The sequence below is a fragment of the Chiloscyllium punctatum genome, chromosome 11 (genome assembly GCF_047496795.1).
Source record: "Chiloscyllium punctatum isolate Juve2018m chromosome 11, sChiPun1.3, whole genome shotgun sequence".
NCBI lineage: Eukaryota > Metazoa > Chordata > Chondrichthyes > Orectolobiformes > Hemiscylliidae > Chiloscyllium > Chiloscyllium punctatum.
Window position 1 is genome coordinate 75,787,993 of NC_092749.1, and position 23,543 is coordinate 75,811,535.

The 23,543-nt window shown below is 39.9% G+C and overlaps 1 protein-coding gene across 2 annotated transcripts in view; it reads left to right on the plus strand.

The window, feature by feature from the left end:
* zdhhc14 (zDHHC palmitoyltransferase 14) overlaps positions 1–23,543 on the plus strand; it is a 203,085-nt gene that overhangs the window by 55,792 nt on the left and 123,750 nt on the right. For both annotated transcript variants that reach the window (XM_072581069.1, XM_072581070.1), the window contains exon 2: positions 21,784–21,944. In XM_072581069.1, coding sequence (XP_072437170.1) covers positions 21,784–21,944 — 161 coding nt within the window. The remainder of the gene's footprint in view (positions 1–21,783; positions 21,945–23,543) is intronic.

The following is a 23,543-nucleotide window of genomic DNA, read 5'->3' on the forward strand; positions in this document are numbered from 1 at the left end:
TAAATCATCACATATTTCTGTTCCGTCTGTTTGTCGCATTAATGTACTATTTTTGAAAAGATCTATACTTTACAGTTGTGTTTGCTTTGCAAATAATTTCTCTTGCTGACAATGCATAGTGTATGATATTGTTTACCTAGTACTCTTTTTGTGGATTGTGATGGCAGTTCAGTGCTGTGAGTGGGACCTCAACAAGGCTGTGTATATTGGGCCATGAAATGATTGTATCACTTTGGCCCCACATGCTGGCCCTTTTGAAGGGAACTTGCCTCCTGAAAATGTTTTACAAAAAGTATTTTAAAGATCGTAGAAGTCGTTAACTTTATTGATGCTAAGTTTGTTGAACTGGATATGTGGGATGATAGTAGAGACACGTAACTTTCTTTATTTTGGTTCATGGTTGAAAGCAATTGAATCTTAATATACAAGTTCTTTGATTTTTATATAGTAATAGCAAAACTCTATTTTAAATAGTTGGTACGGAAGGAAATATCTCCTTGATTATCTTAATCAATTATATCCATCGTAGTAGCGGTTTCTGAGGGAACTCTTTGTAGCTGTACTAATGTTCTGATTTTTATTACTAATTTCTTTTTCCCAATAAAAACTTTTGGCGTACTCCTGAAAACTTCTTGGACATTCCTTCTATATTCCTGCTTTTTCTTAGGTTCTGACAACTGGTTTACATGTCTTGGCTTATCACGGTGAAAACATCTCAACTTAAGCTGCATCTTTCTGTGAAGCTAACCCCCCACCCCTGCCGGACTAATGGGGCTAACATTTTCCAAGTAAGACTATTGATACACTGATTCAGCCTGATTTCCAATCCAAAGTACTTTAAGGCCAAAGGAGCCTGGCTTATAATTTTTAGTTCTGCTTTAATCACATCTATAACAATGTTTTCCAATTCACTGCTCTCAGCCAAAAAAAATCTACATTTGTCATGAAGATGCCTGAAAGTTGTCCTGCCAAACCAGTAAAGCATAGCAGGGTCTGCTTTGAACTAAAGACCACCCAATTTTAATAAGGTAGTCCTGACTAAGAAATATCAAACTCTAGATATATCCTTTAGACCATGTACTTGTTTATTCAACTTTGAGTGCCCCTAGAGAAATGTAGCTTTACTACCAATTCATCTACGCTCCCAAGTGTATTCAAAAAGAATTTTCAAAATTGCTTTTCCTGTCCTTGGTGACTTGTACCTTGATTTCTTCAAAACATGATGTCGTATCGGCCGTACTGTTTAGGGCCTTTGTTTAGCTGTGAACACAATGTTTGTTGGTTCGGGGGACCCGGGAAGTCGAATCTTGTATAAATGTGGGCTTTGTTATGACGTGATATAATTTTATTTTGAATGCGTATTTATTTATTTATTTATTTACCCTTTTGTTTTCTTCTTAGTAATATACGATACTGTGGTCTTTTTTTTATATATCGAGTCTTCTTTCTTATATCTTATTTTGTGTTTTGGTAGTTTGTAGAGTAGATTAATAGTTTTCTTAATGTTATATTGGTGCTGTTATTATACTGTAAAGTGGATACACTGTTTTGTAATTTTGATTTTAAAAAATTCAAAATCTTTTTCCTTTCAATAAAAATATTTACAAAAAAAATTATGTCCTAACCTTGGTTTAGCCTAAAGCACTATCGGAAGACATCTTTTCCATGGATAACCTCCCTTTCCAAGCACGATAACCCATGTGGTAGGCAGATTGCCCCCTATCAGGCACCTCTGAACACTCCAGATTCTTTCCAGCTTTCTAGTTCTTGTTGTTTGACATCTTCTTATTAATTTGTCTTCTAACTTGTTCATGGTTAGTAACTTTTCTGATCAGATGGACTTTTGTTCCTGATGGTATTCCTGGTTTGTGCTATATTTTTTGTTCTTGTTAAACTGCACTTTCCATCTTGTCTTCTATCCTTTTCTGGACTGTTTGACTTCACCCTTCTAATAATAGGGGTTCCTTCAGTGGGTCAATATTTCTTTCTCTGGGCATGTTTACTTCCAGACCCCTGAGTTTATACTGTCTTTTTCTGCTGCTGTTACTGCTCCAAATTGTGCACTTCACTCACATTTTCCAGTGGCCTTCCTGCTCTACTAATAAGATTTGCATTTCTGCTTTGACTATCCCCTTTTGGTAAGTATTTGACTGTATTGTTCATAGTTAGCAGTGGTACTTTGTACCTAATTAACTTTAGTTAAGGACAGAACTGTTCTGTCAATCAGAGGGATTGTCAATTGGAGTAGGTTCATCCTCGTCATTGGCAACATTTGTGTATGAGAGGTACCTACATCCTTACTATTTTCTATCGCTCCTTGCAAATTTGTGATCTGTATTTAGTAATCTCGAAGAGCATACCCAAACAGACTGATTCCAATGCTGTATAATAACACGTTTTCTATCTTTACCAATAATTTTCACCAAGCGTCTCCATTCTGTAAGCCCTTCTCTCTGCTAAACCATATTTCGCAGACTGAAACTAGTTTCGAATGGCCTTACTCTGTATCTTGAGGCTTGCTGAATTCTTTGAGACTTTAGTGAAAGCCTTTCTGCCTGCAAGCAGCGAATTCAAATACTCTGAAAAGGTAAAGCTTATTGAAGCCCTTCCCAAGCTGGAAGCTGATTCCTTATTACAGTTAGTAGGATGCTCACACCAACAACTGATGTGGACTATATTCTCCCACCATCTGCGATATATGTTTAGCATGTATAACCAATGCAAGTGCAGATGATCGTTTATGGTTCGGTTGATTTGTCAAAATTTTATGAACTATTTTGTTTATTACTACATAGTTCCTTTCACATATCCCATTTGCTAAAAGGGCTTTCTGCTGCTGTATTCATAACAATTGCATTTGTACTTGTACACATTTCTGAATTCATTGTTAGCAATCCACTTTTGCGTTACGTTATTCACAATGTTTCTATTAATTTTTACTGTGTATCATTGTTGACTAACATAATCTGGTTGACAAATTTACAAAATGTGAAATGAAAAGGATTTTCTTCTTCGTTCCATGCCTGTAAATTCATGGCTATGATCTCATTTAAATCTCTTGCTAAGAGCAGACTTGCTATAGGCTGTAATGCAGTCCTTTGATATTTCTTACAAATCTCACACCTATTGCTCATCTCTTCTATGAGTTTATTATACTCACCATCCCTTATTCCAGCACCATTTTCTAAAAATATTAATCTTTTAAAAAGTGAGGGAACAAAGTACATGTGTAATTTTAGCACAGTTGACTCTTTCAAATTTCTACTCCCCTCATTTGGGGGCTTTATTGGGGTTCATTTGTTTCTTTAATTTCTTTTCTAGAGAGATTGTGGAGTTTTAGAGTCACACAGCAAGAAGCCGACCCTTTGATCCAGCTCCTCCATGCTGACCAAGCATCCCACACTAAGGGGCCAATATCACACTTAACCTCTCCTATTCATGTAACTGTCCAAATGTGGTTTTAAATGTTGTAATTGTACCTACCTTAACCATTTCCTCTGACAGTTCATTCCACATATGAATGTGTGGAAAAAGTTGCCTCTTGTGTCCATTTTAAATCTCTCACCTCTCACTTTAAAAATATGCCCTCTAGTTTTGAATTCCTCTACCTTAGGGAAAGGACCTTTGTTCTTCACCTTCTCTATGCCCCTCCTGATATAAACCTCCATAAAGTCACCCCTCAACTTCCTAGACTCCAGTGAAAAATGTCCCAGCCGATCTAGCCTGTCTTTATAATTTAAACATTTCAGTTCCGGCAGCATCCTTGTAAATCTTCCGAACCCTCTCCAAATTAATAATATCCATCTTAAAGCATTGCAACCAGAACTGTACGTAGTACTCCAAAGGTGGCCTCACCAATGTTCTGTACAACTGCAACATGATGTCCCAACTCCTGTATTCAATGGTCTGAGCAACAAAGGAAAGCATGCTAAACACCACCTTAACCACTTTGTCCACCTATGATGCAACTTCCAAAAAACTATATACCTATACCCTAGATCTCTGTTCGATAGCCTTACCACTAATTGTATAAGCCCTGCCCTTGTACATCTTACCAAAATGCAACACCTCAAATTTATCCAAATTACCACTATTTACCACTGATGAGCTTGTTGGCCCAATTGATCAATATCCTTTTATAATCTAAGGTAACATTCTTCACTGTCCATAATACCACCAATTTTGGTGTCATCCACAAACTTACTAACCATGTTTTCTAAATTTTCATCCAAATTCTTTATAGAAATGACAAACAACAGTGAACCGATCCCTGCAGAACACCACTGGACACAAGCCTCCAGTCTGAAAAACAACCCTTCACCACCACCCTCTGTCTCCTTTTGGTCAAGTCCTCAAAAAACTCAGTCAATTTTGTGAGACATGATTTCTCATGCACAAAGCCATGCTGACTATCCATAATCAGCCCTTGTCTCTCAAATGGGCGGCACGGTGGCACAGTGGTTAGCACTGCTGCCTCACAGCGCCTGAGACCCGGGTTCAATTCCCGCCTCAGGCGACTGACTGTGTGGAGTTTGCATGTTCTCCCCGTGTCTGCGTGGGTTTCCTCCGGGTGCTCCGGTTTCCTCCCACAGTCCAAAGATGTGCAGGTCAGGTGAATTGGCCATGCTAAATTGCCCATAGTGTTAGGTAAGGGGTAAATGTAGATGTAGGGGTATGGGTGGGATATGCTTCGGCGGGGCGGTGTGGACTTGTTGGGCTGAAGGGCCTGTTTCCACACTGTAAGTAATCTAAGTAATCTAAAAATCTAAAATCTAAAACACATGTAAGTCCTCTCTTAGATTCCTCTCCAATGACTTATCCATTACTGATGTCAGACTCAGTCTGCAGTTCCCAGACTTCACCTTACAGCTGTACTTAAATAAAGGCTTAATATTAGCCACCCTGCAGTCCTTCAGCACCTCACTTCTGGCTGTAGAAGATATCGTGTCCCAATTGTATAAATTGAAAATCTGAAGATTTTCCAAACACAGTAGCTTTGTTGTTTTCCATATCCTGTTTCAACTGTTCTTTTTCCATTAATCTACATAAGAAAGATATTTTACTAGTTGCTACATCCATGCTCATAAAATCATTCATATGTACAAGAAAGAACCACTCATTTTTCAAAGATTTTAGTGTTTTATCCTGAAATCTGAAACTGGTAGATCTCTGATTCCTTAAAGTTGGCATGATCCTTTTACTTGGAGTATCTACACAGCTCTTTAATCAGTCAATTACACAAACTGTATACATGCATTCACTTGCCAACACTGCACAACTGAACAACGCAGCCACCTTAAGCATGAAGCCATAAGAAATAGGAACAAGAATAGGCTATTCGGCCTCTTGAGTTTTCAGTCTTTGACACCAGTTGTAATATTTCCTATCTTTCTCTGTCTCTTCTGTCTTTCTCCCTTCTCTGCTTCTTCTGTTGTCTTACTCTTATATACCATCTTTGTCTCCATGTGTTTCTCTCTCTCTCTCTCTCTCTCTCTCTCTCTCTCTCTCTCTGTCTCTCACATATTTGTTTCTTTAGGTGCTGTGTTGAAGTATGATGGAGTAATAAGCTGCTGACTACATTTGGTAAAATTTGGCCCTCATCAGCGCCATTCCTCCCTCCACTCCCAATCCCTCGTAAATCTTCCCATTCCTCATTTTCATCTTTTCGCCTCCATGTTACCCATTCCACTATTTTAATAACGTGTAAGTTATTCTGTGTGACAGTATGAAACAAAGTTCTTTGAATATACCTATGTGCCATTTTAAGAATGATAATCTTTCAATGAAATGTAAACCATACTTTCTGAATTCAGTATATAACATACGTAGTATATTAAGGACCTGGATGTGAGTGGCTGTGTGCAATTACTGAGCCTGGCAGTGTGCAAGAGACTAATTGACATCAGTAAGAATGGCCTGTGTTATGTAGCACTTTTCACAAACTGAAGACAGCTCATAGCGAATGAAGTGTTTTTTTTAAGTTCCTGATATTAATCATTCCATTATTAGCTTTATTTTTAGCTGCCAAATGTCTAAGCTTTAGAAGTTCTTTCTAAAATCTCTCTCACTCTCTCCTCCTTAATGGTGCCCTCTTCACTAAATTTGTGGTAATCTGCCCTAGTATCTTTGTAGGAGAAAGTGAGGACTGCAGATGCTGGAGGTCAGAGCTGAAAAATGTGTTGCTGGAAAAGTGCAGCAGGCCAGGCAGCATCAAAGGAACAGGAGAATTGACGTTTCGGGCATAAGCCCTTCTTCTGCCCAAAACGTCGATTCTCCTGTTCCTTTGCTGCCTGACCTGCTGCGCTTTCCCAGCAACACATTTTTAAGCTAACATCTTAGTGTCAAATTCAATTTTACAACATTCATTTGAAGAAGTGTTTGCTATGCAAAGAAATGTGGCAGCCAATTTGTACATAACACTGGTGTTTGTGGGAACTTGTTGTTAATATAGTGCTGGTCCCCATGGAGGTTGAAGCTGGGGAATTAAAAATGGGAAACAGGAAATAGCAAAGATTTTGAACAAGTATTTTGTATCTGTGTTTATAATAGAAAACACAAAGCCTGTCAAGGTTAATTTAAAAAAAACAAGGCGCAAAAAGGAGAGAAGAACTTAAAAAAAAACAACATAACAAGAGGAAAAATTACTAGGAAAAGTAATGGTTCTAAAAACTGTTCACTCCCATGGTGCTGATAGCTTACATTCTGGAGTCCAAAAATAAGTGGTTGCAGAGTCTCAGGCATACTGTAGTGTTCTAATGAAGCTCACTGCAAGCTGGAAGAACAACACCTGATTTTCCACTTGGGAACTCTGCAACCTTTTGGACTCAATACTGAGTTCAACAATTTTAGGACTTCAACACCTTCTCCTATGTCCTCATCCCAACCTCCATGCACCAGGCTTGTCATCACACTAGGTGTTACCATACAGCCCGTTGTTCACTACTGATACTCCTCCCTCGCAGATATTAATTCTCCCAGGTTGACCTTTATTCACTCCTTTGTCTGTCCAACTATTTCTCTGTCTTTGGGCTTGATCTCTGTCTATTGTTTATTTGCTCCATCCACACCCCCAATTACCCCACCCCATCTTCTGCACAATATCAACATTTTCCTATCTACCATCAGTTCTGAAGAACAGGCAATGGACCTAAAAAGTTAACTCTGTTTTCTCGTCACAGATGCAGACAGACATGCTGAGTTTTTCCAGCAATTTCTATTTTGTGACTGCAGAAATGGTGCTTTAATCTTCAAAATTCCTCAGATTCTTAAAATTTGAGCAGATTGGGAAACCACAAATTGAAAATCTCTATTCAAGAAAGGAAGGAAGTAGAAAACAATAGACAAGTTACTCTAACATCTGTGTCAGATTATTCCGTATAGTTGTATAGTCTATAAATAGTTTAATCAGTTCACAGTTGTTATATGTAGATGCCTTGGGTTTGGGATGGTCACATTCAAGGTTGCACAAGAAAGTCATGTATAACAGAACATCAGCTTAAAGCAGTCTTCTTATCAGCAGTTTGGCAAAGTCTGATTATTTCTAATATATGGGAATCAGAAATCCTAATATGATAGCAGTAGAATCTGTTATTACTATGGGAATTTTAACTTCCATGTAATTTTTGTATTTGAAATCCTTCATGGACTAAAATAGTTTCTAAAAATGAAGAAACGTGGACCTAAACTGGCTTCTTCACAGATTAAGCATGCTTCACAAGATCCATGCTGAATAAAATTAAACCCAGATGTAATTTCATCTAGATTGAAATTACAGTTTTTATCTGAAGATATTGATAACCAGGCAACTGAGTCAGCATCAAGAAATTTGTTTCGTGTTTAATTCTGTGCATGGCAATTTCACGGGTGATGAAGGACTCACCTATCAGCTGGTAAACTTGGATATGTGATGGCAAATCAATAGACACTGAATTACATTTTATCTGTGGCTTTTGAGCCTCAGAGTAGAGATTTTCTCTTTGGCTGTCTCGTACTTCTGGGCTCTTGCTCTCTCTTCTGCTATAGATTTAATATTTTATGATGCCTTAAATTCTCTTATGATTACTAAACTGCATGGCTCCCTTTCTGTACTAGTTGCACTCCATTTTAAATGTTTTACTTGTATGTGATGTCACCTTTCCATTTCTTTTTTGAGAAAGTGGGTAATAAAATTCCTCTTCCTATCAATCAAGAAAACCTTGGTAATTGACTCCATTTTCTGGTGAACTGTTTTAATTGAAGTGTGATACGTGTAAGTTAAAAAGTCATTTAAAATATCTGTGGCAAACAAGTGGCTTAAAAAGAGAGGATCTGATTTTCCCCTTCTCACCTGGTCATCATATTGAGTTCAACATTTTAAATTAATTTAATGTTGATTGGGGGAGAAAAGACCAATATTAGTGTCAGAGTGAAAGAAAGAAAAACTATGTTAAACAGCCTGGCAATGAATGCATAGCTAGAACCCACAATGAATTGGGAAGCTGATGTTGTCATTGGAGGCATTTCGGAAATTTAAATGAAATGCAGATTCTCATTCAGCAGTTTCGTGAAACGTACTAACAATGAAGCCCTCTCCCAATTAACTTTTGAAAGATCTTACCTAATACCGTTAAAATTAGCCTTACTCCTGTATAGAAAATTCACTTTTAGATTAGGACCATCCTTTTCCATAAATATTTTAAACGTAACAGAATTATGACGCTGGCTCCAAAGTGCTGCCCATTGAGACCTTCGTCACTTCCTCTGCCATGTTTTCCAAGAAAAGGTAAAGTTTTGCTTCTTCCCTAGTACGTACATCAATATACTGAATAAGAAAATATTCTTGGACGTAGCAAATTTCTTTCCAAGCCCTAAATGCTGTGGCAATCCCACAGTTGTACTCTGACCATGAATTGAATTTAATGTAATTAATCTAAGAAGTATGACTGCCTCTAGAAAGTGTCCAGGATCTCTTTCCCCCTCCCTGATGTGTCCCAATGTCTTCAGCTCAGCCTCCAGCTCATCACCTCTGGTAAACAACAGTTGCTGCAGATATGATACTGGATTGCACTGAGGTTCACATTCAGCAACAATATTTCATTTGTTTGTTTAGCCATCTCTATTCTGCTGATAATGTCTCCTGATTTAAGCCAGAAACAAAAATAGAATTTAGTGGAAAAACTCCGCATACTGAGCAGCATCTGCAAAGAGAAAGCAGTATGAAACATGAACTCTGCTTTCTCTCCACAGATCCTGCCATAACAGCTGAATTTTTCCAGCAGTTTCTGTTTTTGTTTCTGATTTCCAGCATGTCTTTTGGTTTTTTTGTTTCCTGATATAAACCAGTTGACCAATTGAAAGACATGGAAGAAATACCCACTCATGTCACTCTTTAGCTCCGACAGGAAGAAACAAGTTGAAGGAGGCTCTCTGCTACCAGTTTTTATCTCCCATTGTGGCTGCACTTTGCATGTAGGTCTGCTGTTCTCTTTTTGAAGCTGTCAACCTTTTTTCTCTTGTTTATAAAGCTGCAGACTCTGCTCTGTTTCCTGCTATTTATGAGGCTGCTGTTTCTGCTCCTGTGTTCTTTATGAAGTTACTATTCCCAGGCTGTCCTGGACTGGGTCAGAAGCTCTCTGTCTGCTTCACATTGGTGTTGACTTGGTATGTGCATTTCCCATTTTGCTTCACAGTGATTGGACTGATCTACAATCTTCAGAGAACACCTCTGGGACACCTGCACCAACCAACCCAACCTTTGGTGGAACACTTTAACTCCCCCTCCCACTCCGCCAAGAACATGCAGGTCCTTGGCCGCCCCCATCGCCAGACCATGGTAATACGACACCTGGAGGAAGAGCGCCTCATCTTCCGCCTAGGAACCCTCCAACCACAAGGGATGAATGCAGATTTCTCCAGCTTCCACATTTCCCCTCCCCCCACCTTATCTCAGTCCCAACCCTCGGACTCAACACCGCCTTCTTGACCTGCAATCTTCTTCCTGACCTCTCCGCCCCCACACCCTCTCCGGCCTATCACCCTCACCTTAGCCTCCTTCCACCTATCGCATTCCCAAAGTCCCTCCCCCAAGTCCCTCCTCCCTACCTTTTATCTTAGCCTGCTTGGCACACCTTCCTCATTCCTGAAGAAGGGCTTATGCCCGAAACGTCGATTCTCCTGCTCGTTGGATGCTGCCTGACCACCTGCGCTTTTCCAGCAACACACTTTTCAACTCTGATGTACAATGTTTCCAATCATATTCACATTGATACTAATTTGCTGTACATTTCATCCAGTGTGCTTCACTGCAATTTTCAATGTTGCACGTGACTGCCTAGTCTCCCAGTTAAAAATCACCCCAGATTTATAGTCCAATAGATTTATTTGGAAGCACTAGCTTTAGAAGCGCTGCTTCTTCATCAGGTGGTTGTGGAATATAAGACTATAAGACACAGAATTTATAGCAACAGCTTTCAGTGTGATGTAACTGAAATTACATATTGGAAAAGAGCTGGATTGTTTATTAAGTCTCTCATCTTTTAGAATGACCAAGCTGGTTTCGGTTCTTTCATTTGTAAATTGCAAAACTTTTTTTTAAAAGTTACATTCACAAGTGAACTTTAACAATTGGTGTCAAGTCGGCCCAGAAAATGCCGTGAAGGTGTGAGCTACCCTGTGTGAGACGGTCTGTGCCACAATGGTCAGACTGATTCTAATCTTAAAAAACGATTTACAGAATCTCACATGGATTCATGCAGTTTTTGACCAAAGTAAAATGTCATTCTGCAAGTACAAATTCACTCCTACAAGTGCGCACACACACTCCTACAGACCCATACACTCATGCAGACCCTCTCTCATACGCTCACACATACACTCCTATACTCACCCTCTCACAGACTTATACCCCTTTACACAGACACACACAGACACACACAAACTGTCTCAAGGACACTCATAACCACCTTCTCTCCCCCCCCCCCCCCCCCCCCCCCACAACCCACCCCCACATGCACGCATATACATATAAGTTTTCGGGGTGAATTTATAGTTGCAGAACGATATTTTACTTTGGTCAAAAACTGCACAAATCCATGTAAGATTCTGTAACTCCATTTATTAGATTAGAATCAGTCTGACCATTGTCTGTGCCACAATAGTCAATGTGTGCATGTGGGTATGTGTGTAGTGGGGGGGAGTGGTAGAAGGAGGGGTGGAGTGGGGGATGGTGGGGGGGAGTGGGGGGAGCTGGTTGTGAGTGTCCTGGAGACTGTGTGTGTGTGTGTGTGTGTGTGTGTGTGTGTGTGTGTGTGTGTCTGTGCACCTGTAGGAGTGAATTTTTACTTGCAGAATGACATTTTACTTGGGTCAAAAACTGCATGAATCTATGTGAGATTCTGTAAACCTGTTTTTTTAAGATTGGTATCAATCTGACCATTGGAGCACAGACAGTCTCACACAGGGTAGCTCACACCTTCAATGCATTTTCTGGGCCGACATGGTATCAATTGTTAAAGTTCACTTGAAAATGTAACTTCTAAAAAAAGTTTTGCAATTTACATATGAAAGAACTGAAACCAGCATGGTCATTCTAAAAAATGAGAGACTCAACAACAATCCAGGTCTTTTTCAATAAATAATTTCAGTTACATCGCACTGTAAGCTTTTGCTATAAATTCTGTGTTTTACAATCTTATACTCCATAACCACCTCGTGAACGAGCAGCGCTCCGAAAGCTAGTGCTTCCAAATAAACCTGTTGGACTATAACCAGGTGTTGTGTGATTTTTAACTTTGTACACCCCAGTCCAACACTGGCATCTCCGAATCATAGTTTCCCAGTGATTCTGAATGGCTGTACAATCTTTCAAACCTTCAGATACTATTACTTAGAAACATATTTTGGATTTCTTTTATTGTTAGCTATAAATTTTTTTTCATGATCTTTCTTTTGCTGCTTCTATTTGCTTTATCACCGCTTTTCTGAACCATTTTAAAAAATTCATTCATGGGAAATAGGCATCACAGATTGGTTCGGTTTTAGTTTTTGGTGGTGGGGGGGGGGGGGGGGGGGGGGCGGGGGGGGGTTGACCTCTGCTTGATAACAATATCACATGGACTGAATCAAATTGGCAAAAGACTAGTTTTTGTATTGCTTGGGACCACTGGAGGAGGCTGAGATGGATCATCCACTTGGCCCTTCTGCTGCCTGAAGATTGCTGCAAATGCTTTTGCGTTGTGTTGCTCTGATGTGTTGTGCTCATTAATCGTTGAGGATGGGGATATTGTGGAGCCACCATCTGTGTTGTCTATCTCTCCATCACTATTTGCATTTGGATGTGGCAGCACTGCAGAGCTTACCTCAGTGTTACTTGCTGCTTATGCTATTTGGTATGCAAGTAGTCCTATTTAGTCAGTTCACCAGGTTGACCCCTTACCTTAGGTATGCCTGGTACAGCTTCCCACTGGGAGTATTAATTCATCTGTCAAGAGAGGATAATGCATGGTAACCAGTAGAAGATCTCTTTGCCCATATTTCACCTGAAGCAATAAGACTTCACAGAGTCTGGAGTCAGTGACTCCAAGGGCAATTCCTTCCCGACTGTACGTCACTGTGATGCCAACTCTGCTAGGCTGTCCTGCCAATGGGACAGGATGTATCCAGGGATGAAGATGGTGGTGTTTGTATGGTATGATTTTGTGAGTATGATTGCGTACTTGTGCATGAAACACAGATAACTAGCAAACAGGTACAGCATGTAATTGTAAAGGCCCTTATTTCAATGAGGTTGTAGTGTAAGAGTTAGGATGTCTTAACTGCAACTGTGCAAGGTGCTGGTGAGACTTCATCTGGTGTACTGAGAGCAGATTTGATCTCCCTATTTAAGGATAGAAATTATTTCATTGGAGGCAGTTCAGAGAAGGTTCACTAGGATGATCCCTGGTATGAAGGGATCATCTTATGAGCAAACGTTAAGCAGATTAGGACTATACTTATTGGAGTTTAGAAGAATGAGAAGTGAACTCATGGAAACATTTGGGATTCTTCAGGGACTTAACAGAATAATTGCTCAGAGAATGTTTCCCTTCATGGGAGAGTCTAGAATCAGAGGGCATAGGCCCAAAATACAGTAAATAGGTGTTAATGTAAGACTTGAGATGAGGAAGTTCTTCTCTCTGATGGTTGTGAGTCTTTGCAATTCCTTGCCACGCAGGGCTGGGGGCAGAGTCAATGTATATATTGAGAACTAAGATAGATTGATTATTGATCAGTAGGGGACTCGAGGGTTAGGATGTCGGGAGTATTGTCGGACCAGCCAGTATCCTGTTCAATGGCAGAGCAGGCTTGAAGGGCTGAGCAGCCTGCTCTTGTACCTATTTCTAATAGTTAACACCACACTGATCTCCTTGCACATTTCTTCTATATCCTTCCCACTGGTTGGTGGTGTATAGATTACATTGAAAAATGTAATTGCATTATTCTTATTCCTTAATTCTAGCCAAATTGTTTTTGTTCTTGAAACATCTGAAGCATCTTCTTTCTCCAGTACAGCAATATTCTCCTCAATGAAAATTGCCACCTCTTCTATTTTTTCCTGCCATATGTTTTCTGGACACTTTTTAGCCAGGATTACTCAACACTGAGACCTGTGCTCACAACCACCTGATGAAGGAGCAGCACTCCAAAAGCTTTTGGTTTCTAGATAAACCTGTTGGACTATAACCTGGTGTTGTGTGATTATTAACTTTGTGCTTCCTTAAATTGGGTCTCAGTTATCACCACAAAGATCAATTCCCCTAAGGCAATCTGTGACTGTAGCTCTGCACTCTCGCTGCACGTATGTGAATACAATTAATCCCTGATTTAGAATTCATTACTCTTCCTTACTTCAACTCCACGTACAAACTTAGACAGCAATAAAATCGAGAGTACTATCTTATCCAGTACTTCTGTCACCTTGATATTACTTTGTAAAATTCTTTTCTCGTTCCTACACTCCTGCATTAAACAAAGTGAGAATACTAAAAACTGATACCAGGGTGCATGAAATATTAATGCAACAATATGCATGATCTTTCTTATGAGCAGGTTTTAGATGATGTCCTGGTTGAAACTTGGAGGAGAGAAAGTGATATGTTCAAAAAGAATGAGGAATGGGTTTTCAAAATGATCAGTTTGATATTGGTGATTTGGAATAAGATCTTGAAAGGGTGGGTGTTAAGTTGAAATAACTCTGATCTTTTCTTGAATTCTGAAGCCAAAAGAAAGCTTCATGTCTGCGAGGAAAAAACTTCCTGGCAAAAGTAATAACCCAGAGGGGTTGGTGGTAGAAGAAGAGTTTGATATTTTATTAAGAATTAAATAAGTAAAACAGGAGCGTGAGGGATGAAATTGTGTCTTTTCCTGGGAACAGCTTGTTCAAGGTCATAAACAAATTGTCCATCTTTTTTGGCAACCTTTGGCCTCAGCCCAGTATATAACAACATATTGAATGATCAAAAGTTTGTTTTGTCCCTTGTCATACTTAGTGTGTAATTGTTATTCTATGAATGGGGAAATGCCTCCTAATGCTAGTCCTGACTTTATCTTCTACACATACCATCAAGAATTGCAATTGTGCTTTACATGAATGTAGTACTCTGGCTGAGACTTTTTTTGTTTGAATCTTATCAGACTCGTTATTGACTTTTTTTTCAAGACTGTAGAATACACATTTTTAATACCTGTCCTTGTAACACAGTTTCTGATACTGTGGATTATCCTCCTGGGATTTCCTTGCTCTCAAGGCTTGAATTTTCAAATTGGTGCAAAATGTTTTGGAGATGGATTATGCTACTTGACTCAGGAAATCTGGATAGTTTGAAAATAAAGTGAGTGACTGAGAATGCAGTTAGGGATTGCAGGTGTCTCTTTCTTTCATGCAGTATTCTGCTATATGGAAAATATTCTGCTTCAACTTTTTTGACTAGGTCATTTTCTTGTAACAATTCTTTGTCCCACACCACTCAAGCATACCAAAGTTGCTTCCCTTTATGTCTCTTATATCCTGTATGTAATATGTACACCAAGCAAAACATTGACACTGTTAATACTGTTGGTTTAGAAGTGCTAACTGACGATTTGAAAAAAATTCATTTCACCTAGGAGAAAGCTTCACTGAGTTTTATTTTGCAAGTTGCTTCTGAACTGCTGGAAATCTTTACAATTGCTTACACAACCTTCTAGAAATGTTAAGTCTGGAATGCTTAAAGAATCATTATATACAAGTTATTCGGGCGGCACGGTGGCACAGTGGTTAGCACTGCTGCCTCACGGCGCCAGAGACTTGGGTTCAATTCCTGCCTCAGGCGACTGACTGTGTGGAGTTTGCACGTTCTCCCTGTGTCTGCGTGGGTTTCCTCCAGGTGCTCCGGTTTCCTCCCATGGTCCAAAGATGTGCAGGTCAGGTGAATTGGCCATGCTAAATTGCCCATAGTGTTAGGTAAGGGGTAAATGTAGGGGTATGGGTGGGTTGCGCTTCGGCGGGGCGGTGTGGACTTGTTGGCCTGAAGGGCCTGTTTCCACACTGTAAGTAATCTAATCTAATCTAATTACATTAAACCAAATGCAATACAGATTGCAATTTGTTCTGCAAATAATGCTCAATAACTTGTTAAGAAATAACAAGCATTAAAGCCAGATCAGGTCTAATATTGTTTCGGTTTCATCTTGGGGTTACCAATCTGTCTATTTCAAATATGCCCAAATAGTTTGTAGTTTGTTATTTTTAAAATCAACAATTTACTATTGACCTAATTGGACTTCTGAACGTTTATGAATTGTGAAATTTGAGACCTCATAAGGATTTGACAATCTGATTTCTCCTTAATCTTCTGTGCATTTGGGAGAACTACCTACCATGCCTCTCCAAGTAAATCCTTGATGTCATTCCAGCGAGGCTGTTCAAAAGGACTGTTGACATCCTTCCTAATAGTCTTGTCCAGAATCAGCCATCATTTTATGACTGGAATCTAACCAATATTTTTGTAGATTTAGCGTAGCTTCCTTGTTTTTGTACTTACAATTTGCAAAACAAGTGATCCTGCATTTTTTTAAAAGTAGCATCATGTACTTGTCCTGCCTCCTTAAAAGATAAGTTACTAATCCCTGGTTTCTTTGTTACTGAACACTCAAAATTTTACTCTTCTATTGTTTCTCTTCATTTTTTTTCGATGTAAATGAATCACTTGACAATTTTCTGTATTAAATTTAATCAGTCTACTTCATTTGTCTATATTATTATTAAATTTGTTCCTACTCTATTTACTGCATTTTCGATTTTCGTGTCATTCGGGAACTAAAATTATGCCCTCTAATATCTAACTCCAGGCTATAAATGTAAACCAGAAAGGGCAGTTGATATTTGGAGGGTATTACCAGAAGAACAATATTTTACCACACCTATCCCTTAGTGAATTTCAAATCCCTGCTGTCAGTGCCGTTATAAGCTCATAGAGTAAATTGATGAATACTGCATTCACTGGAAACCTATTTTTCAGTTTGCACATTCTCCCCGTGTCTGCGTGGGTTTCTACTGGGTGCTCCAGTTTCCTCCCACAGTCCAAAGATGTGCAGGTCAGGTGAATTGGCCATGCTAAATTGACCATAGTGTTAGGTGGATTAGTCAGAGGTAAATGTAGGGGAATGGGTGGATTGCTCTTCGGAGGGTCGGTGTGGATTTGTTGGGCTTAAGGGCCTGTTTCCACACTGTAGGGAATCTAATCTAAACTGCATTACAACAGCCAATGACAATATGTGGTGTTTTCTGTGAAGGTTTTATATTGAGCATTTGTAATTAGATCATTTGTTTGGAACTATGCTTTATAAATCAGTCTGAGGCAATGGATAGGCCAGTAGGGCAATGGCCTGCCAATTATTGCCTGGAGTAAAATTCTTAAGATCTACTTTATTTCGTTTCATATCCCAGCAAAATATGCTACTAAAATCATTTGAAAATGGTGAGTCATCCTCTTACAAAATTGGTGTGTGCCTCTTACTTTTGGCCTGTAGGTTAACAAGCAATTTGTCTCTAACTAGCAGACCTGGAGCCATGAAAGATCAAAAACAGCATGTTTTCCTGTAGGCCTTGTCAGTAGGTATTGACATTTTTCATTTTCCTTTTTGTTACTTTAAGCATGGATGACTTTTTTGCTGACATTCAGATAGTATCATAGAGATGTATAGCATGGAAACAGACTCTTCGGTCCAACTCGTCCATGCCAACCAGATAGCCGAAACTAATCTAGTTCCATTTGCCAGAACTTGACCCATGTCCCTTTAAACCCTTCCTATTCATATACCCATCTAGATGCCTTTTAAATGTTGTAATTGCACCAGCCCCAATCACTTCCTTTGGTAGTTCATTCCATAAACGCACCACCCTCTGTGTGAGAAGTTGCCCTTTAGGTCCCTTTTAATTGTTCCCCTCTCACCCTAAACTTATGCCATATTGTTTTGGACTGCCACACCCCAGGGAAAAGACCTTGTCTATTTACCGTATCCATGCACCTCATGACTTTATAACCTCTATAAGGTCACCTCTCAGCCTCTGATGCCCTAGTCTATTCAGCCTCTCCCTATAGCTCAAATTCTCCAACCCTGGCAACAACCTTGTAAATCTTTTCTGAGCCCTTTCAAGTTTCACAACATCTATCCAATAGGAGGGAGACCAGAATTGCACATAGTATACTAACAGTGGCCTAACCAATGTCATGTACAACCGCAATAGGATTTCCCAGTTCAATTTTCTGATTTATAACTGAAAGCATACAAACACCAGCTTCACACTCCCGCCTACCTGTGACTCCACTTTCAAGGAACTATGAACCTGCACTCCAAGGTCTCTTTGTTTAGCAACACTCTCCAGGACCTAACCATAAAGTGTACAATGCCTGGTCTGATATGCCTTTCCAAAGTTCAGCACCTCACATTTATCTAAATTAAACTCCATCTACCACTCTTCTGCCCATAGGCCCATCTGATCACGATCCTGTTGTACTCTGAGGTAATCTTCTTTGCTGTCCACGACATCTCCAATTTTGGTGTCATCTACAAACTTACTAACTATACCTCTTATGTTCACATCCAGATCATTTATAGAAATGACAAAAATCAGTGTTCCCAGCATCGATCCTTGTGGCGCACATTGATCACAGGCTTCCAGGCTGAAAGGCAATTCTCCACCACCATCTTCTACCTTCTAGCTAGTTCTGATCCAAATAGCTAGTTCTCCCTGTATTCCATGAGATCAAATGATGCTCACCATTCTGTCATGAGGCACCTTGTTGAATGCCTTACTGAAGTCCATATAGAATCACTTCGACTGCTCTGCCCTCATCTATCCTCATTGTTACTTCTTCAAAAAACTCAATCAAGTTAGTGAGACATGATTTCCCATGCACAAAGCCATGCTAACTATCCCTAATCAGTCCTTGTCTTTCCAAATACATGTAAATCCTGTCCCTCAAGATTCCCTCCAAGAACTTGCCCACCACCAATGTCAGGCTCACCAGTTTATAGTTCCCTGGCTTTTCCTTGCCACCTTTCTTAAATAGTGGCATCACGTTAGCCAACCTCCAGTCTTCCGACATCTCGCCTGTGACTATCGATGATACAAATATCTCAGCAAGGGGCCACAGAGTTTTAGAGTACACCTGATCGGTTCCTGGGGATTTATCCAGCTCTGTGCATTTTAAGACATCCAGCACCACCACCTCTGTGTTATGGACATTTTTCAAGATGTCACCATCTATTTCTCCACATTCTATATCTTCCATGTCCTTCTCCACAGTACACACTGATGCAAAATATTTGTTTAGTATCTCCCCCATTTTCTGTGGCTCCACACATAGGCAGTCTTGCTGATCTTTGAGGGGTCCTATTCTCTCTCTAGTTACTCGTTTGATCTTAACGCATTTATAGAATCCCTTTGGATTCTGCTTAACCCTATTTGCCAAAGCTATCTCCTGTCACCTTTTTTGCCCTCCTGATTTCCCTCTTAAGTATACTTCTACTATCTTTTGTACTCTTCTAAGGATTCACTCGATGCCTGCTGTCTATAACTGACATATGCAGCCTTTTTTTTCATAACCAAAACTTCAATTTCTCCAGTCATCCAGCATTCCCTACATCTACCAGCCTTGCCTTTCACCCTAACAGGAAAATACTGTCTCTGGATTCTCGTTACCTCATTTTTTGAAGGCTTCACATTTTTTAGCCTGTGAACATCTGCCTCCAATCAACTTTTGAAATGTTTTGCCTAATACCATCAAAACTGGCCTTCCTCCAATTTAGAATTTCAACTTTTAGACGCTGTCTATCCATTTCCAACACTATTTCAAAACTAATAAAATTATGGTCACTGGCCCCAAAGTGTTCCTCCATTGACACCTCAGTCACATGTCCTGCCATATTTTCCAAGGGTAGGTCAAGTTTTGCACCTTCTCTCGTAGGTACATCCATATACTGAATCAGAAAACTTTCTTGTACACCTTAATAAATTCCTCTCTATCTAAACCCTTAACACTATGGCAGTCCCAGCCTATGTTTGGAAAGGTAAAATCCCCTACCGTAACTAACCTATTATTCTTACAGATAACTGAAATCTTACAAATTTGTTTCTCAATTTACTGCTTACTATTGGGGGATCTATATTACAATCCCAGTAAGGTGATCATCCCTTTCTTATTTCTCAGTTTCACCCAAATAACTTCCCTAGACATATTTCCAGGAATATCCTCCCTAAAAACAACCATAATGCTATTCCTTATCAAAAACTTCACTCCATCTCCTTCCTTGACCCTCTTTCTATCCTTCTGAGAGCATTTGTATCCTGGAACATTAAGCTACCAGTCCTGTCCATCCCTGAGTCACATTTCTGTAATTGCTATGATATCCCAGTCACATGTTCCTAACCATGTCCTGAGCTCATCTGCCTTTCCTCTTCGGCCTCTTGCAATGAAATAAATGCAGTTTAATTCACCGTGTTCTCTCCTTTGCTCCTGCCTACTCTGATGGTTTGACCTGCTCCTTTTCCCAACTGTACCAGTCTCAGACTGATCTCTTTTCTCTCTCCCTGGGTCACCCCACCTTACTAGTTTACATCCTGCAGCTCTAGCAAATCATCCTGCCAGTATATTAGTCCCCTTCCAATTCAGGTGCATTCCATCCTTCTTATACAGGTCATTTCTACCCCTGAAGTGATTCCAATGATCCAAAAATGGAAACCCTTCTCTCCTGCACCAGGAGCTATGCATTTATCTGCTCTACCCTCCTATTCATACCCTCAGTAGCTCGTAACACTGGGAGCAATCCTGATATTACTACTCTTGAGGACCTCCCTTTTAAATTCCTGTCTTAATTCCTATATTCTCCCTTCAGAATCTCATCCTCTTTCCCTTCTGTGTTATTAGTTCCAATGTATACAACGACCTCCTGCTGGTCCCACTCCCCTTTGAGAAGCTATCCTTAATCCTGGCACCAGGGAGGCAACATACCATTCTGATTTTTCATCTGCGCGTCTGACTAGAAAGTCCCCTGTCATAATCTATCACTTTGAATGTGACATACCCCTTGTTACATTAGAGACAGCATCGGTACCAGAAACTTGGCTGTTTATGCTTCATTCCCCTGAGAGTCCATCACCCCTACATTTTCCAAAATGGCATACTTGTTTGTGATGAAGTTAGCCACAGGAGACTGCTTCACTACCTGCCTCCCTCTCCTTTGTTTCCTGGAGTTAATACATCTACCTGACAGTATCTGTGGCTTTTCTCCCGCTCTGTCTCACACCCCAGATCCTGTAAATTTCTTATTAGCTCTGACTGCCGCTCCAACTGATCGATGCGATCTGATAGGATTCGCAACCAAAGACACTTCCTGCAGACATACATCAATAACATGGAAACTCACTCTAATCTCCCACATCCAACAGGAAGAGCACATAACTCTATTAAAGGCCATCTTTACTCCTTCACTATCTACGGACCCAGAAAATAGCACTGTCTTATTGCTCTAAAAAAACACTGTTCCAGGCTAACATCTTGTTTGTATTTTTAAACTTAATCAAGAGACAGATCTCAATAAAACATATAATCAAAAAAGAACCCACTCTACTCAGTATTGTAGATTTACAGCAAGGTTATACTTAAAAACTATGCACATTTCTGCTCCTGTGCTGTGACCTCTCGCACATAGGTTCCTCCAAGGTCAGCTGTGAATTCCGCTGTTCATTTCTCCTAGATGCACTCCAATGTCTGGAGATATTTGAACTCAAACAGCAAAGACGGTGACTGTGCAGATTCATTGCTGTGTCAGACAGCAGCCTGGGTTTCTTTCACTGTTTTGATCTTTTTTTCCCCCAAAGTTTTAAAAAATGCAACAGCATGTAAAACAGTAATTACTGTTCCTGGAATTTGAGGAAATCACATCCAAAACCTAAAATACCTCAAAGGAGCAGCTTTTACAGCTGCAATTTTTCCCATTATTTTAAATTATCCCAAATTTAAGGGCATTTTGGGCTAATTCAGGAAATGTATATATTCACCGATCTGAAAGTAAAGGAGTAGGAATTATTTGTTTGCAGTACTACCTTTTGATGAATATTGGAATTGCTGTCAGAATATTTAGCTTCTCATTGGTTAATCTTGAGTCTGAACTCAATTATCATAGAGTCCTATGTCATTGGAATTTAAGTTGCTGCCCCAAAATGTACTGTTATGTATCCTATTAGAAACCAGTTTTAATTTCTTTTATTTATATTTTTAACAGCTGTCCATTCCTAGCAGTTACCATCACACCTGTGATACCAGCGATTGCAGGAGTTTTGTTCTTTTTTGTGATGGGGACGTTGCTCCGAACAAGCTTCAGTGATCCAGGAGTTCTACCTCGCGCTACGCAAGATGAAGCAGCTGACCTGGAAAGACAGATAGGTAACAGTGAAGGACTGTCTTTCTGTTTCTGTCCACCTTTTACTATTCTAATAATCACTTGACACTATGGAACTTGAGTATTACTGAAAACAAGACCTATTGTTGAAGCTTTTCAGCTTGATTTGATCAGGGCAGGTGCAAAATGCCCTATTTCAAAGAGAGCAATAGTTTATACTGCATGAGAAAAAAATGCTGATTGGTTAGTAAAGGGACACTAGTCAAGATGCTGCACTCAAAGGGTCTGGGAATAGTTTAAGAAAATGCTGTTAAAGTAGAAGATCGACCATGATCTAATTGAATGGTAAAATGAGCTTAATGGACTGAATGAACTACCGTTCTATTTCCTCTGTTCCTGTGAGCAGTTAACCTCATGCTTTTATTTAATTCAAAAAAGACAGTGACAGGATTTGTGCTTTCTCCTGCAAAGGACAGTTCTTTACATATGAATATATGTAGCTTCTAGCAAGTGTAAGTGAGCCATGTTATGAGCCCAATTGATCTTAAATTGCTGGTTATTCACATACTTAATTGTTTAAAAGTGCTGTCAAATTGTGGAATTGTAACTAACATTAGATGTTACAAGTTTTGCAAGCACAGGCTGATTAAATAGTTTGCCTATTGTCAACAATTGAAGGAGCATCCTGATTCACCCGTACATCCAACTGTATGGATCTATGCTCCACGGGAAACATTGAGGCATTGCATCTTCTTTGAATTAAACAAAGCATGATGGCACAATAATTTACAGGTGCATTCTTTGCAGTAATGTCTCAACCAAACAATCAGCACCCTTTTTCACTAATTTCAATTTCAGCTAAATTGTTGTTCCCTAAATAATTTGGCATTCTTGTATCTGTGGTGATCAATACAGTATAAAGACTGGAATACTGGTAGTGTAAGAGGCAGCTAGGGGTACATTTTCCTAGATTGTGTTCCCATAGCAGCGTGTGTCTCATCTTACAAGAAAGTATACATTATTTAGATTAGGTCCCCTACAGTGTGGAAACAGGCCCTTCGGCCCAACAAGTCCACACCGACTCTCCGAAGAGCAACCCATCCAGTCTCATTCCCCTACATTCACCCCTGTCTAATGCACCTAACACTACGGGCACTTTAGCATTGCCAATTCACCAAACTTGCACATCTTTGGACCGGGGGAGGAAACCGGAGCACCTGAAGGAAACCCATGCAGACACTGGGAGAATGTGTAAACTCCACACAGACAGTTGCCCGAGGCGGGAATTGAACCCAGGTTCCTGGTGCTATGAGGCAGCAGTGCTAACTCACTGAGCCACTGTGCCGCCCTCGACCTCAACTTGGGAATGAGGTGGCCAAGTGAGTTGTCTGTAGGGTTTCAATTAGATGATTGTATAATAAAGTTCAGGATAGTGGTGGTGAATGACATCATAAAATCCAGAGTAAGAAAAATCACCTGATGGAAAGCTGACCTCAATGGGGCAAGAAGAGAGATGGTCAGGATTTACTGGTTGTTGGGAAATTCACTAAGTGAACAATGGGCTACCTTCAATGAGCAGATGAAGTGGGTCCAATTGAGGTATATTCCCTCATTTGGGAAAGATAGGACAGACAAATCCAGAA